At 40.0% G+C, this 15,715-nt stretch overlaps 1 protein-coding gene and 1 long non-coding RNA gene across 4 annotated transcripts in view; one reads left to right on the top strand and one right to left on the bottom strand.

The window, feature by feature from the left end:
- The window catches only part of col9a1 (collagen type IX alpha 1 chain), a 121,876-nt gene that overhangs the window by 77,087 nt on the left and 29,074 nt on the right, over positions 1-15,715 (bottom strand). Inside the window, exons 6-12 of one of the 2 annotated variants that reach the window (XM_062982121.1) lie at positions 13,844-13,927; positions 13,246-13,266; positions 8,662-8,736; positions 8,129-8,164; positions 7,957-8,019; positions 3,557-3,610; positions 3,300-3,335 (exon numbers count right to left, since the gene is read on the bottom strand). In XM_062982121.1, the coding sequence (XP_062838191.1) occupies positions 3,300-3,335; positions 3,557-3,610; positions 7,957-8,019; positions 8,129-8,164; positions 8,662-8,736; positions 13,246-13,266; positions 13,844-13,927 (369 nt within the window). The remainder of the gene's footprint in view (positions 1-3,299; positions 3,336-3,556; positions 3,611-7,956; positions 8,020-8,128; positions 8,165-8,661; positions 8,737-13,245; positions 13,267-13,843; positions 13,928-15,715) is intronic. The other variant, XM_062982125.1, reaches the window with a different exon arrangement.
- Positions 1-15,715, top strand: part of LOC134299395 (uncharacterized) — a 31,133-nt gene that overhangs the window by 613 nt on the left and 14,805 nt on the right. The window contains exons 2-3 of one of the 2 annotated variants that reach the window (XR_010006595.1): positions 1,472-1,558; positions 5,157-5,269. This is a non-coding gene — a long non-coding RNA (uncharacterized LOC134299395). The remainder of the gene's footprint in view (positions 1-1,471; positions 1,559-5,156; positions 5,270-15,715) is intronic. The other variant, XR_010006594.1, reaches the window with a different exon arrangement.

Raw genomic sequence — 15,715 nt, 5'->3', positions numbered from 1 at the left:
AAAAGGGCCAATCCTTCACCTAGCCACAGCCTTTATGGTACAGACAAACAGACATACTTGGAGATGGCTAACATCTTGCATTACAGTTGTGCACCATAATTCTCCACATTTGGAGTTACACATTGGCAGTGCTATAAATCCTTTTGTTGAATGGCAAATGTGCAACCCAGGACACACTCCAATGTCCCTCCACAAGGTGTGCATTGTGTGTAAGGCACTAATAGGATACTCACCCATGAATCTTCATGCCTTAAAGATTCAGTTTATTTTTTTAAACACAACTTCACAGAAAACACAGCTGCCCTGAGTCCCTCTGAAAATGCCTCATCAGTGCCTATGCCAGCCGAAACTGTATTAATGATGCTCTTATGCCCACAGACATGCTGCTCCACAATTGGATCTCCCCTACCAATCTGGCAGCATTCCAACATATTCTAACATTAGGCAAGAGTTAAGATTGCACTTAATTTAATTTTTTCTGTGTTAGCAGCTACTTTTCCAGCAGACTTTGTCTAATGTTACTCTGCCCCATAGATTTTATCTACTATTCCTCTCCTACTCTTAACAGTAAATAAAATATTTTCCTAATTTTCAGTTCCATACCAGAAACAATAATCAGCTGATTTACGCCATGTCGCTGTGGTATAGCATATTCCTAGATCAATCTTCCAGGATTGATCAATCATTGGATACCAAGCAAGCCATTTCCACAGTTGCATCTGAGGCGAGCAAGGAGGGGCCAATTGGCAAGCCATTTCCACAGTTCTGTAAAGATCCCTCTAACAGAATGAGGTTGTATATCGAGCATGCAGATTTGTGTCAACATATATCTCTGTGTGATGGCCAAGTTGACTCCATGAGTATAGTTAGCAGAGTAAGCCCTAGTTTTATCAAACTATGGGCTTTCTCTCCCTCAGCAACACCATTTTGTGCCTTGTAACACACAATGTCACTATGCAACCATTGTTGCTCTTTGCAGATATCCATTGTTCTTGCCTTGCTGTCTTTTCAGCAAGGATGCATTGAGCTATCTATCAGCACCATATGTTAGGGTGGTGTGCTGTACTTTAAGAGGGACTATTTTGGTCTATCCTAAAATATTGCTGATGTAATGGTTCATAGACTCAAATAGATCTCTTTTAAAGAAGTTATACTGCACCCTTTCCCTTTGTATGTTTAACATTGCTGTGGAAGAAAAGAAAGCATCAAGGTGACTTTTCTCTGTTCAGTTGGCTGAAATTGCCAGCTATTGCAAGTTATTCTGAGCAATCATTCACCACATGCTCAGGTAAATAACTCCACTGGGAAACCAACATCTGCACAAACCTTCTTCTCAGCCATCTTAACTTTACCTCTTCTCAGGACGACAGCAATTTGCTTTTATTATGGGTAAAGAAAACTGTATGTAGTATTATAGTTAACTGCTGTCTTCAGTATTTGTCTCACAGTAATCACATGCTTTCCTATTTAGGTTTAGCTTCACATAGCCTCTAATTTTTGAAGACAAACAGTGTTCCAGAAATAATGCTGGTGTGATACGTGGAAAAGTTTTAAACAAGTAAGCTAGGGTTTGCCTGTAGTTATCTAAGTAAAGTTTGCTTCCTTATAACCACACATATATTGCTTGGTCTCTTCTAAAATTTATGATATGAATATTTCTTGCAAGCCACCTTGAAAGTATTATTTTGTTAAATAATAACAATGGTGATGGTGGCAGCTGCAGTAGTTATGAAGATGGCAGCTTTATCTTTATCAGAATCTTGTAAAATAGATTAGGCTGAGAGTAGGGATTTGAACCTGTTTCCCAACTTGCATTAACAGATTCAACCTGGACATAGTATACTTATCCAAAAGGCTTAGGATCAAGTATGTTTTCTGGGTTTGAGGGGGGCATATATTTTGAAATAGTTGTTGCTGGATATAGGCCCAGCTTACCTGTCCAAACGTATCTCCCTCCTTGGAGGTTAAGATCATCTGAGGAGGCCCTGCTCTGGGTCTCATCTCCTTCACAGGTGAGGTTGGTGGGGACGAGAGATAGGGCCTTCTCAGTGGTGGCCCCTCATCTATGGAACTCCCTCCTCAGCAAAATTAGATCAGCTCCCTCCCTCCTGGCCTTCAGAAAAAAACTAAAAATGTGGCTATGGGACCAAGCCTTTGGTCAGTAATTTTCAAACAGTGCAATAAGTGAATACAAAATAGTGCAATGATGAATGGAATGGCTCTGGATTACAGTTTTGGACTACATGGACTTAATTAACTGTTTTAATGTCTAATGTTTGATGTTTTGAACTTTTTGGATTTTAATGTATTTTTTATCTATTAGATGTATTTGTGTGGCATTGACTTGTTGCCTACTATAAGGCCTCTCAGAGTCCTCTTTGGGGTGAGAAGGGCAGGGTATAAATGTGGTAAATAAATAAATAATGAAATATCATGGAGAGGAGTCTGAAGTCTAAACATGAAACTGATTTTTGTTTCATATGCATTGCCTGGAAGTGATTTTACACACTGTGTTTTTAATAATTTTGTGCATGAAACAAAATTTGTGTGCACTGCACCATCAATGGAAAGCAAAGGTTTCACTATCTCATTCACCCATGTGGATAGTTTTTAATTTCAGAATATTTCAGATTTAGTCATTCTGGATGAGGGATGTCCATTTGATCCCCTCCCCTCTCTCTCTCTGTCCTGCCTTTTCCCGCAAAAGCAAACAATTGCAGCTTCCATTTAGTTGTTTATCCTTTCTCATTATTCACTTTTCCCATTTTGGCCACACTGATGTTCCCTGGCCACATGTGTCCTAGTTTGCATATGTGGTATATTGGATAGTATGATACAGCCTCTATGTAGAGCTGAATGTCCATTTGGAAGAAATTCCCAACCAGTGAAAGCAGCTTTTTGTGTCTACATATCTCTATATCTCTATCTCTATCTCTATGAGATGCTGTGGCAAGAAAAAGAAGTGAAGGTAAGATAAATGATCTACTGCAAATGTGAAACCCCATCCATGGACCTTTGGCTATTTACCTTCTGTTGGGTCAATCTAAGTAATATTTTTAACCATGAAAGAGACTTGTTTTCCAAGGCTATCCCTTAATGTTGAGTTACAAAGGATAAGAAAAAATTAAACCTGCTCTCTGCTGAAAATGGGACTTCTATATATTTTTTGCACTATTTTAGACAAATTGTAACTTTTCTCATTGATTATAAAAGACAACCTCCATTTTTTACCGTTGTAGCAAGCAGCAATCCATAGTATTGATTTCTAAGCAAATAGCATGTAAAAATCTGTCACTTACAGGAAGTCCACGGCCTCCAGGCAATCCAGGTTCACCCTGCAATATATAAATGTATATTATTTTATAGGTTCAAAGTATAATGATGTGTGAACAAAACCAATGCCTTTTGAGGAGATGAAAATTTTGCGTAGATTTACATAGATCTAAGAATCCTGAATCAAAGGGTACTGTTTTATTTTATTTGAGTATCATAAAAGGGCCCTGGACATAAGAAATTGGGAAGGGGGGGGGATCCAATAGTGAGTTTTAATCTTTACCTTTTGTCCTTTTGGGCCAGCTGAGCCTGGTGATCCATCAGGGCCTGTCAACCCCTAAAGAAATATGACAAAACATTTTAGGACCATAAAATGTAATTTTGTTTACTGGAAATATCTGTTTATAAAATGGCAAAACTAGATTAACCAAATGTTACTGCAATACTAAAGGAAAACAAAATAAGATTATAGGCAATCTCAAAGTAATGAACAAGATAGGTTTTGTAGGCTTGTTCTTAAATTGAATTTGTATGTTAGTTGGAACATGTACATTTTAAAAGTGTAACTTCAGAGGTGTGTATGTGTGTTTGTGTGTGTACACGCTCTCACACACACATGCTTTGGATAGCATAGGAAAGGTTAACACCGCTGCGGTGTTTGTTTTGCTGTCTGTGCTCTTGTTCAGAATATTTCATCTCACTTTCTGTATCTGTGATCATTGGATTTTGAAAATTTTGGCTTGTCCTGGAAACAAGGATTGGAGAAAAAGCTTCAGTGGAGACTCCTTTTCCCCATGACAACTCTTCCAGGTGTGAATTCCCCTGCCTAGGGATAAATTTATCTCATTTCCTGTTGTCTTACCCCCGTACTTAACTGTAAGTCATTTGTAAGTCGGACGTTTGTAACTCGGATTCTGCATGTATTCCTAGGCTTGGATCTAAAAGCTTCCTTCATCTAATACAATTTACGTCTTCAGTCATTCAATTAAACGTAATACTTTGGATCCAATCCTAAGAAAGTGGCATTAACAATATTGCAAATAAATGTGTAAAATACTTTCTAGAATCAAATCTCTAAAACTAATACTTGCGCAATATCTTAGGTTATTTCATGTTGTGCTTCTAAGGCCCTTTCTACACTGCCATATAAAATCCAGATTATCTGGTTTAACTGGATTGTATGGCAGTGTAGACTTAAATACAGTAGAGTCTCACTTATCCAACACTCGCTTATCCAATGTTCTGGATTATCCAACGCATTTTTGTAGTCAATGTTTTCAATACATCGTGATATTTTGGTACTAAATTCGTAAATACAGTAATTACTACATAGCATTACTGTGTATTGAACTACTTTTTCTGTCAAATTTGTTGTATAACATGATGTTTTGGTGCTTAATTTGTAAAATCATAACCTAATTTGATGTTTAATAGGCTTTTCCTTAATGCCTCCTTATTATCCAACATATTCGCTTATAAACATTCTGCTGGCCCGTTTATGTTGGATAAGTGAGACTCTACTGTAATTCAGTTCAAAGCAGATAATGTGGATTATCTGCTTTGATAAACTGGATTATATAGCAGTGTAGAAGGGGCCTAAATCAGAAGCCAGGACACAAATGGTCAATAAAGTGGCAGGTTAGGAAATAAAAAAAATTAGAACTAAGCACAAAGCTAATGAAATCTTACTGATTATTTTTGTCAGATTTGTTATACTTTCATTCAGTGCTTGCATGTTGTTTTTTAGTTGGCTAATGTTCTATATCTTACATGCTTATAATTGACCATCGCCCTATATTGATATATGTGTAGTTTCCATATGCATCTTTCCTGTCAGATGTTTGTCTACATGTCTTTGGCTTTTGTAATATTTCTTTCTTTAGGACTTGTGTTTGGTCAGAGAAAGGAAGCCAGGCTTGGCACAGACTAGAAGCTTTAGTTTTTTGTATGATCACAGTCCATTCGTCTCTTGATGAGCGCTACAAGTTGTCTAAAGGTATTTGCTCACCTTTTGTTGCTAACTTATTACTCTCATGTTTATTTTTAGATATATTAATGCTTTGTCCTGTGCCAAAAGATCTCTTGGTGTCCAACCTATCAATGCATTAACATTATGCATACCTTCACTTTCTGAGAAATCTGTGCTAAGAGCATCAGAACTCTCAATGGGTAAATTGAGAAGCAGGAGGAAATGGTGTGATGTGCTCCAGAGGTTTTTGGACAGAATTCAGGAGCCACCAAAAAGCAAGGAGAAGCCAGTCAAAGTACCTGGTTGCCTGCTCCCTCTTCAGAAATGAATCTTGGGTGGCCTATAGTTCCTCCAACACCACTGAAATTTTCATTCAGTCCTCAATCTTTTAGCATTGTAGATGTGAAATATTGAAAACTGACCATCTAGTTGTGGTCATATAATTGATGTGTTTGCATTTCTTTGGTAACTTGCCTGCCCTCTGCCCTTTGGATGTCTACACTCAAGAAAAATGTCACCGGACACACTAAAAAAATCAGATAGGGCAATACAATCATTGTGATCCACCTGCCCCCAATAGCTACATCCCTGTTCTTGCAGCTCAAAATAAACCAGATTGGAAGTAGGACTCAGTCATCCTACAGGCTGCCACTAATTTCATGCAGTCTTTTTGGAGCAAGGGTTCCTCTGAACTAGCCTGATTTTAATTGCTTTCCAAAGGGCTTGAGCAGATTAGACAGCATGCATTCCGGTATGCTTGCTTGGTTCTCAGAGAGTAGCCCTGACAATCAACAAAGGTCTGTTATGCAAGTATAGTACAAACTTTTTCTTAAGACAGTGATTGAAATTATCTCCTGATTAATAAAATGTTATTTCTAGATGATTGGGGCAGCTGGAGAGTATAAAAACGCCACTCAGCTTGAGAACAAACAAGTGGCTATTGTGATAAATGGTGCCTTCTCTTAGCTGGTTTGGAATAATGTTCATAAAACACAGGCAAATATGCTTCCAAACATAGAAATATTGCATTCATGTTTATCTGTGGATGTGGATGCAGAGGGATTGGTTTGAAACAAACTAGGCCACTGTAAGGATATTGTTTAAAATTACTGAGCAGGGCCATGAAAAATAGATCAGCATGAACCCCAGAAGAGGAGCTAAAGAGATAATGCCCCCTCTCTAAAATGGACAAAGAGGTTATGCCCCCTGAAAATAATTGAGCAAAACTGGACTACCAAGATTCCAATGTATTTGTATCTCCTCGGGAATTATCAACCAAAATTGATCAAATGACCAAGCAGAAAGATTTGTATTAAGACTGCTATTTATGTTGAGCTCTCTGGGAAAAATAAAAGATGCCTGAAGTCTAACTATCCCATGAATAAGTACTTGCGAGTAAGCTGCATGGAAGACATGGAAGGCACCATTATGCACACATTATGCTTGTTTGTTGTTGTTGCTATGTGACTTGGAGTCACTTCCGACCTATGGAGATCCTGAACAGAAAAGGATTGCTTCCTCTGAGGCTGTGTGTGTGTAGTGTGCCTAAGGTCACCCAGTAAGTTTTATGGCTGAGAAGAGATATGAACCCTGGTACCCAGAATTGTGGTCCAATGGTCACACCACTACACCATTGTGCTTGTAATAGCCTTCATATTTAAGGATGTTTCAATGTTAATGGATGGAAAAAGCAATCTGCCCTCCCCCTGCATGTAGCTGGAAAAAACAAAATGAATAACAACACACCTATGGACATTGCCTTCCTCCCACTTTACAAATAGTTCTAAAGTTCATGTAGATAACATAAAGTGCCAGGTGCTGTATCATCTCAAACCAATGTTGAGACATTACCCTCCAGCCTGGCATGGACCAGTCTCAGTAATCATTTTCTGACATTTTTTCTATCTTGGCATTTATTTTTCTCTTCTTATGGACTTCTTGAAGCAAGCAGGAAAGCTTAGGATGCAGCAAATTACATCTCTGTCTTATTTAAGTAGCTTTGGGAGCAATGAGGCTGCTCCTATGAATTTTTTTGCTCTTTGGAAGCATCTCTCTGGTGCAATGTTATGATGACTAATACCTACCTCATGAACAGAGATTCTGTTTAATGCAGTAGTTCTCAAACTGAGGGTTGCGACCCCTTTGGGGGCTCGAATAAGCCTTTCACAGGAGTCACCTAAGACCATTAGGAAACACATATTTCCGATGATCTTTGGAACTGAGACACCGCTAACTTTTTCCCCACCCCCTTCATTTCCCAGAGGCCTCTTCTTCCTCTCCAGAGGGAGGTGGTGATGTCACTCAGCCCCATCCCTGCTGCTCTCTCTGCCATTTTTGGAGGGATGGGAGTGACAAGGTGAGGTTTAGTTTGGAGCCAAGAGGGAAGAGGAAAGAATAGGAGGAGAAGGTGGTAAGAAGGGGGAAGGTGAGGTAGAGGGGCCTAGAGAGGTAGGCCTGGGGGGAAGGCAGGGCTTAGAGAGGGGTGGAGTGCCCCTCCATGACCGAATCCCAGGGAGAAAGAGAAGTAACAATGACAATACATCCTGCATATCAGATATTTACATTATGATTCTTAACAGTAGCAAAATTACAGTTATGAAGTAGCAACAAAATAAATATATGATTGAGGGTCACCACAACATGATGAATGGGTCACGGCATTAGGAAGGCTGAAAAACACTGATTTAATGCAAAAGAAGTAAAATTCTACTCACATCAGCTCCTGGTACTCCTGGCAATCCAGGGACACCCGGCTTCCCTGGCTCACCATCTGGACCCTGGAGGAATTTATTGGACACATACAAATGAAGACCGTAGATATATGCAGATATATGCATTTGCTAAAAATTTAAAAGAAAAGCATGCCAAACATGATCAGCTACTTACCAAAGGCCCCAGTGGACCATTAGGTCCTCTATCTCCCTAAAAAATAGTGGAGGGAAGCAGTAAAATAGGATAGATTTTAAGTCTTGAGACAGCATTTGCAATTTCACATACAAAGGATTAACACATATATTAACAGAAGAAGCCTTAATTGCTAGGATTGCTAGTAGACAGGATTATTACTGAATTACTTTAATTTAATTTGCAGATTACAAGTGATAATTGCATTTAAAACCTTATTGCAAATTAGAAGGATCTCATTATGTGTCTAATACAATTTATGCAAAAAATAAAGTATAGTTCATGCCCCTAGTAGGCCCTGCAGGACGTGACTTGGAATGCTCATCTAAGATTTTTGGCACAGAAGGGCAGTAAATAATTTTTACAGCCGGTTAACGGCATCATAGAGAGCTGCCAAACACAAGTGTCCCATATTAAATATACTCAGAAAGGACAGCATCACCATTGTATAACCATGCAGAAGAATTCCTCCTTGGTTGACTATGCAGTCTAGGTCGTGCACAAAATACACTTACATCTATTCCATCAATGCCAGGAACTCCAGGGGGGCCAGGGGGGCCAGGGGGGCCTTGCGCTCCTGGGGGGCCTCTCTGGCAAGGAAACAAAAAGATCACTTTAAAGAGTGGAAGAGGAGAAATCATGCCAGAGGAAAGGGGGAAACGGTGAAAGCCTAGCAAATTGCTTTTTGGCATTACAACCCCCAGAATCCCTAAGACAGCATGCAAATGTAGTCCACAAAAATAACTTTTTCCAACAGTCATTAAAAGCCACACGTCAAGGTAAACCATGGAACTCACTGAATGACACCATCTTTGGCCAGATTTCAGCTTTCCTTCATCCATATTCCAAATAACCATACCTCTTCTATTAAAACATGGTGCTTCCTAGACCTGAAATCCTTTACTAATATCCTGTGACACACCTGGGGGGTGGACATAACTCTCCAGCAGCATATGTATAGCTGTGGTGAGTGGAGTAGGACTGAATTTTTCCTCTCACTTAGTCTTTGTTGGTAAGAACAGCCAAGAACTCGTGCGGTTTAGTGAGTGCCAGACTAGAACTCTGAAAGACCAAGATCTGAATCTCTGCTCAGCCATGAAACCCAATGAAAGGGTTGGGAAAGGTCATACTAGCTCAGGACCACAAGTGAAGCCAATAGCAAAATTCCTCTGACTGAATCTTGCCAAGAAAACCCTGGATTGGGTCACCAAAGTTAGAATTGACTTGGAGGCATATCATAACACCAGCAGCAACAATAATACCCAGAGCGTTTATATGGCTGAGTGACAATTCCGATCTCTTAGAGCCATAGACCAGACACACAAAGTACTGCACCACAATGCCTTTGAACCTAGATCAATTTCATATAGTTCAGTGCATCAGCACAGAGGGTTAAACCCTTCTGCTGACAGGACTGAAGACTTGAAGATTGGGTTGCTGACTTGAAGGTTGCCAGTTGGAATCCAACCCAGAGACAACGCTGATGAGCTCCCTCTATCAGCTCCAGCTCCCCATGCGGGTACATGAGAGAAGACTCCCACGAGGATGGTAAAAACATTTAAAATATTGGGACGTCCCCTGAGCAATATCCTTGCAGATGGCCAATTCTCTCATACCAGAAGCAACTTGCAGTTTCTCAAGTCACTCCTGACATGAAAAAAAGTGCATCGGCTCTAATAGAAACGAGTAACTAGATCCAGGTCCTAGTCCTGCTGTCTGTAATGTTCTCTCTCTCTCTCTCTCTCTCTCTCTCTCTCTCCCCCTCCCTCCCTCTCTCCCTCTCTGTGTGTGTGTGTGTGTGTGTGTGTCTCATAACACTATCGACTTCAGCTGCCATGGTAACTTAGGAAGAGGTATTTAAAATTCTTACCCAGAGAGATGTTTGGCCTCAAGTACAAACCCTAGAATTCCACAGGATGTTGCCATCACAATTGAAGTGGAGTATAGTGCTATAGCGGAATAGTGTGATATAAGTACCTAACTCTCTGCTTCTCTCAGTGGCATTCTTTTCTAGCTCTCATCCTCCATTCCTCCACCCAGTTTTACTCACCCCATCTCTCCCACTTTTCCCTCCTCTCTTCTTCCCTCCCTCCTTCCCAATTCTTTCTTACTCAATATTTGTTTTCTCTCTTTCTCTCCCTCCCTCTTCTGTCTACTTCTCTCTTCCTCATTATTCTCTCTCGTTCTTTCTCTCCCTTCCATGCACACTTCACCAGGCACCACAGGTAGTTATGCTTAATTTTTTCCCTTTTTTAAATTTACAGAAAGGTTCTGGCATTGAAGATACTCAGCACAAGGGCAGTTTCTCTCTGTAGAAACTCAAACTATTCTGTACATCTTGGATTCAAAATATTTAGGTCCCCTCTGGACTACAGAGCCCTGGTCTTGCAACTGGCTTTAGTCCAATGTACGTGGTGCCACAGAGAGCTGCAGCTGAGAAGGGCAGTGTTAAATATTCCCACAAATTCTGAAGGACGAAAGTCCCCCTATATGACTTGGCTAATTTCCAAATGAAATAAAGCCATAATAAAGCACTTTTTACCTTTGTCAACTTGATATAGACATAGGGTCTACTCCCATCCTAATTTGCACTTCCAAGAATTTGCAGCACTTTATGTCACCTCGTGTTTACAATATTTATATGGTGCACCTTACTCAGTCTACTTTTACAATCTCTCCGTTTTAATCCATGTTTTTTTTATCAGTTTTTGTCATTTGTTTTTATTGGGTAATGTTTAAATTTTTATAATTGTGCATGTCTCTTGTCTATTGTTGTGTTTTATTTTGCTATTGTTTTTGTTCGGGCCTGTAAGCCGCCCTGAGTCCCCTTTGGGGAGATAGAGGCGGAGTATAAAAATAAAGTTGTTATTATTATTATTATTCCCAGGTTAAATCTCCCAAGAACCTCCTTAATCACCGATAAGCAATCTTTTAGAAGAAGTAGACCAACCTCTGCAAATAAGCACCAGTGTTAACTGTACTTTGCTCACTAACTAGGACCAACATTATACCCATACAGTCTGAGAGACATCAATAACCACACTTTGTTTTTGTTTTTAAAAAAAACAACAACAACAACCCAATACGGCCCTAAACTAAACTTTTGCTCTAGAAGAATTTTCTTTATAAAAGAGCTACTCTACCCATCCCAAAATACTACGTTTTTGCAAAACCCCAGGTGTGCAAATGATTCATTTTTCATAAACATTTTTGGGGGAAGGCACTCCAATTCTACAACACAGTCTACTGTTTTCTCTGGTTTTTTATGACCAAATTCCAACTGCCAGGCAAGTTTAACTTCACAATAAGGTCTTTGTATGATGCTCTCCTCCACAAGGCTCCTTTTTCTAGCCTCATACCTCTTGCAGAGAAGGTGAGCTACACAGACACTGAAAGTATTTTCAAGAGCACTGATTTGCCAGTCACTTTCAGGCTGTGAGAAGTCTACTTTTAGCAATAATTCACACAGCTAGCATTTTCAAAGATTTTTTTTTTCTTCAGATTGAAGAGTAGCTATCTTAGTCTGTAGCATAAACTGTTGCTTGCCAAAATAAATGTTAGTCTCCAGGACATCGTAGTACACGTCTGATTTCTATGTAAAAACCATGAAAAAAGACTTTTTCCACTCCATCGTACCTGAAAATGAGTGTGGTATAGTGGTTTGAATCTTAGATCCTAATTCTAGAGGTTCTGGTCTCAATGATTTCAGAATTCCATGGGAAATTTGGTTAATAGTTTCTATGAACTAACTTTAATTAATTCATCCTAATGCCATACACTATGGGCCACTGTCTCAGAATGTTTGGTTCTGAACTCACAATTACTAACATGGACAAGAATCCCCATCGCATGCATAAAATACAATTGGAAGTCCAACTTTTGTCACTCCAATAGTTGCTGTAATCACAGAATTACTTTAAGGGATATCTAATCTGTGTTCATTCATCTTGGATATGTGACTATAACAAAAAAAAGGGATCAGAGCTGAACGAATAACTTCAATTGCTATTGTTTGCCTTCATGTCAAGGCCAACATATCATGGACTTTTCTTGGCAACATTTTCAGAAGCAGCTCATGATGGGGGCTCTTGGGGATCTCTTGGTTATAGAGTCACCATAGGACAAGGGCAGGGCTAACAATGCTTTCTCTGAGGTCAAAAGTGTGTGACTTGCCCAAGTTCACCCTGTGGGTTTCCATGACTGAGCAAGGATTTGAAGCCTGGCCTCCCAGAGTTCTAGTCCAACACTGAAACCACTACACCATTTATAACTTTACAGGACTAAAGGTTTCCCTCAAAGAACCAAGTGTATTAGATTTAGGGAGGGGAAAATTGTTCAAACATTTGGCATACAAGATAAGTGGGCTGGATCCAAGTGTAACCATATTTAAGAGTAGAACCACTGAATGGTTTGAGACTAATTTAAAAGATTTCAGTTTATTTATTCCCAATATCAATTAAACCTGGATTCAAGCCACCACGCAGGTCAGAGATACAATTACTCCTGAAATGAGGTCATTTAACAGCAAGGGTCACATCGGCTCTCTACCTCTTATGTGACTAAATAGTATCTTTGCAATCCAGATTCAACCAAAGTACAGAAAATGAGAACTGCCTTACAGGATCAAACCAAAGATCCATATAAATATGCATCTGCATTGCACAGTTATATCAGTTTGATATCAGTTTAACTGCCATAGCTACATCATGTGGAATCTTGGGATCTGTAGTGCAATCCATAGAATTCTTTGTGGGCAGTGCTAACGTTCTTTACCAGCAAATTCTAAGCACTTTACCAAACTACAAATCTCAGGCATCCTTAACATTAAACTATGCCGGTTAGAACAGTATAAAACTGACATAATTATGAAATGCAGATATAAATATGAGCATTTTGTTTTCCCCAGTAGAAACAGCTGATGGTCTTAAAACATTCAGCAGCAGCTTCTGATATGTTTCCTTATACAACCTTCCACATTAAAATTGTGCATGCTGCCAAGAAAAGAAGGAAGAGAAAAGCAGAGAAGAATAGTGAGAAGGAGAAATAGCCATATCTACCCTTCCCTCACATCTGCAAGTAAGTCTGCCAGTCAAACTTACCTTGATAATTGTCTGGCTTATCTGAAAAGAACCAAGAGAAAAGTGAGGCAAAACTTACTTGAGCCAAGCAAAGGCAAATGGCTTGCAGGAAAACCCCTAGGAGGCAGGGAAACTTCTTGCCTGGAGCAGAGTTAGCCATAGAAACCTTCTCCGATCAATCAGTGGACTGCCACAGATGAATTTTAGGATGCAAAAGTACACCCCCACTATCCCCCCCAGGAGTCTGCCAAAAGTCGTAGAAAATCAGTGTCTGGAATAGGTACACAGTTATTTTGCTAATGAATGGCAGTGAAGTGGGGGGAGGTAGCGGAATTGGAGGAAACCTGATGGCTGGGAAAGGAGGGATTGAATGACACCAAATATTTTTAACTCTTTGCACTGCAGATGGTACTGTGCACCTCCTAATACTATGTGTATATATATATTCACAAATATACTGTGAATAAAACAGGCAGAGAGAACGCTCATCCCATTATATGTATGTTTTCTTCCAATCTCTGTCTGGATAGCTTTTGGAAGGCAATGTTTTCAGACATTTTGGATTTCTCCCCTAAAGGTACTAAAAGCATTAAGCACTGGTATTCAGTGACTTTCTTACCGAGCTCCTGGCTGTAAGTTCACTGCAAGTTTCTCTTTGAGGTCGTTGAGGGTCACAATGAATCAGCATCCATTGGATTTCAAACTAAGGGGAAAAGAGACATAAAACGTGTATTTAATGGGTAGATAGTCACCTTCTACAGAGCAACTAAGTCATGCTAAGCTAACCATGACATCACTGAAGTCCCTGGGTAATTAGCTCAAGCTTGTCCTTTTCTTAAGGATAACAGCAGTTCTTCACCTCATAGATTTTGCAGGGGGGCGGGGTCCATATTGTATACACAAAGGTGAGATTAGCAAGAGAACAAAAGACCACCTGGTGATTTCATGGGTTAGCCAGGAATTGCACCAAGAACATAATATATGCCATACCATTTCCAGTTTATATTTATGGTTGTGCAAGACAGTGGAAAAAACCTCATTTGAAATGTGGTGTGATGTGGTGTTCTACAGATACCTTAGATGACCAAAAAAAGACATCCATGAACAAATTATGCCCCTCTCTAGAAGCCAAAATGATAAACTGAGGCTATCATAGTTGGACCACATCATGAGATGACATGACTTCTTAACAAATATGATCATCCTTGGCAAGGTGGAAAGCAGCAGGATAAAAAGGGAGACTACACTGCAGGTGGATAGACTCACTCAAGAAAGTTACAGTCTTTCTTTTGGCAGATTTTAATAGAGTGACGAAGGGGTTTCTCTTTCATAGCGTTGCTGCTACTTGAAGCTTATTTGGCAGCAATTAACAATAACTCTAGATTAAAAGGACAAACTCTAGACCACACAATATTGAAGAAAGATCAAATTAACTTAATTGATATTATTACTGCTGCATTAACTCTTGTTTTATTATCTTACTGTGTTTTATTTTTTTATTTTTTTATTTTTTGTATATTGTTCATTCAATGTATTCATGCTGTTGTTTTTGTAAATTGTGCTGGTCAGGCCTTGCCCCACGTGAGCCACCCCGAGTCCCCGTGGGGAGATGGTGGTGGGGTATAAATAAAGTTTTATTATTATTATTAACTATTTATTTATTTATTTACAACATTTATACCCTGCCCTTCTCACCCGAGGGGACTCAGGGCGGCTTACAAAAATTGGCAAAATTTAATGCCCAAAATACAATCATAAAAACAAAACAATATAAACAGATCCATTAATAACATTGTTAAAACACATTGTAAAAACCTTAAAAACGTATATATAATTAATTCCATTTGTCCGAGATCCTCATGCTTCATCCTTAAATCAGGCCATGTCAACTTTGTCATTTACTCATCAAAAGCTTGGGCACATAACCATGTTTTCACGGCCCTTCTGAATCCCAGCAGGGTAGGAGCCTGTCGGATATCTGCAGGGAGGGTGTTCCACAGCCGGGGAGCCACCACCGAGAAGGCCCTGTCCCTCGTTCCCACCAGCCGCGCTTGTGAGACAGGTGGGACCGAGAGCAGGGCCCCTCCAGATGATCTTAGTGTTCTTACTGGTTCATAGGAGGAGATACGTTCGAACAAGTAGATTGGGCCAGAACCGTTTAGGGCTTTATAGGTCAAGACCAGCACTTTGAATTGGGCTCGGTAGCATATCAGCAGCCAGTGGCGCTGGCTTAGCAGGGGGGTGGTGTGCTCCCTGTAAGCTGACCCAGTTATTAATCTGGCTGCCACCCGTTGTACTAGTTGGAGCTTCTGGGCCGTCTTCAAAGGCAGCCCCATGTAGAGCGTGTTGCAGTAATCCAAACAGGGTGTAACCAGAGCGTGGATCACCGTGGCCAAGTCAGACCTCCCAAGGAACGGGCGCAGCTGGCGCACAAGTCTGAATTGTGCAAATGCTCCCCTGGCCACCACTGAAACCTGGGGTTCCAGGCTCA

This window comes from Anolis carolinensis, chromosome 1, assembly GCF_035594765.1.
Source record: "Anolis carolinensis isolate JA03-04 chromosome 1, rAnoCar3.1.pri, whole genome shotgun sequence".
Classification (NCBI taxonomy): Eukaryota; Metazoa; Chordata; class Lepidosauria; order Squamata; family Dactyloidae; genus Anolis; species Anolis carolinensis.
This window is presented reverse-complemented; position numbering and strand designations above follow the sequence as displayed.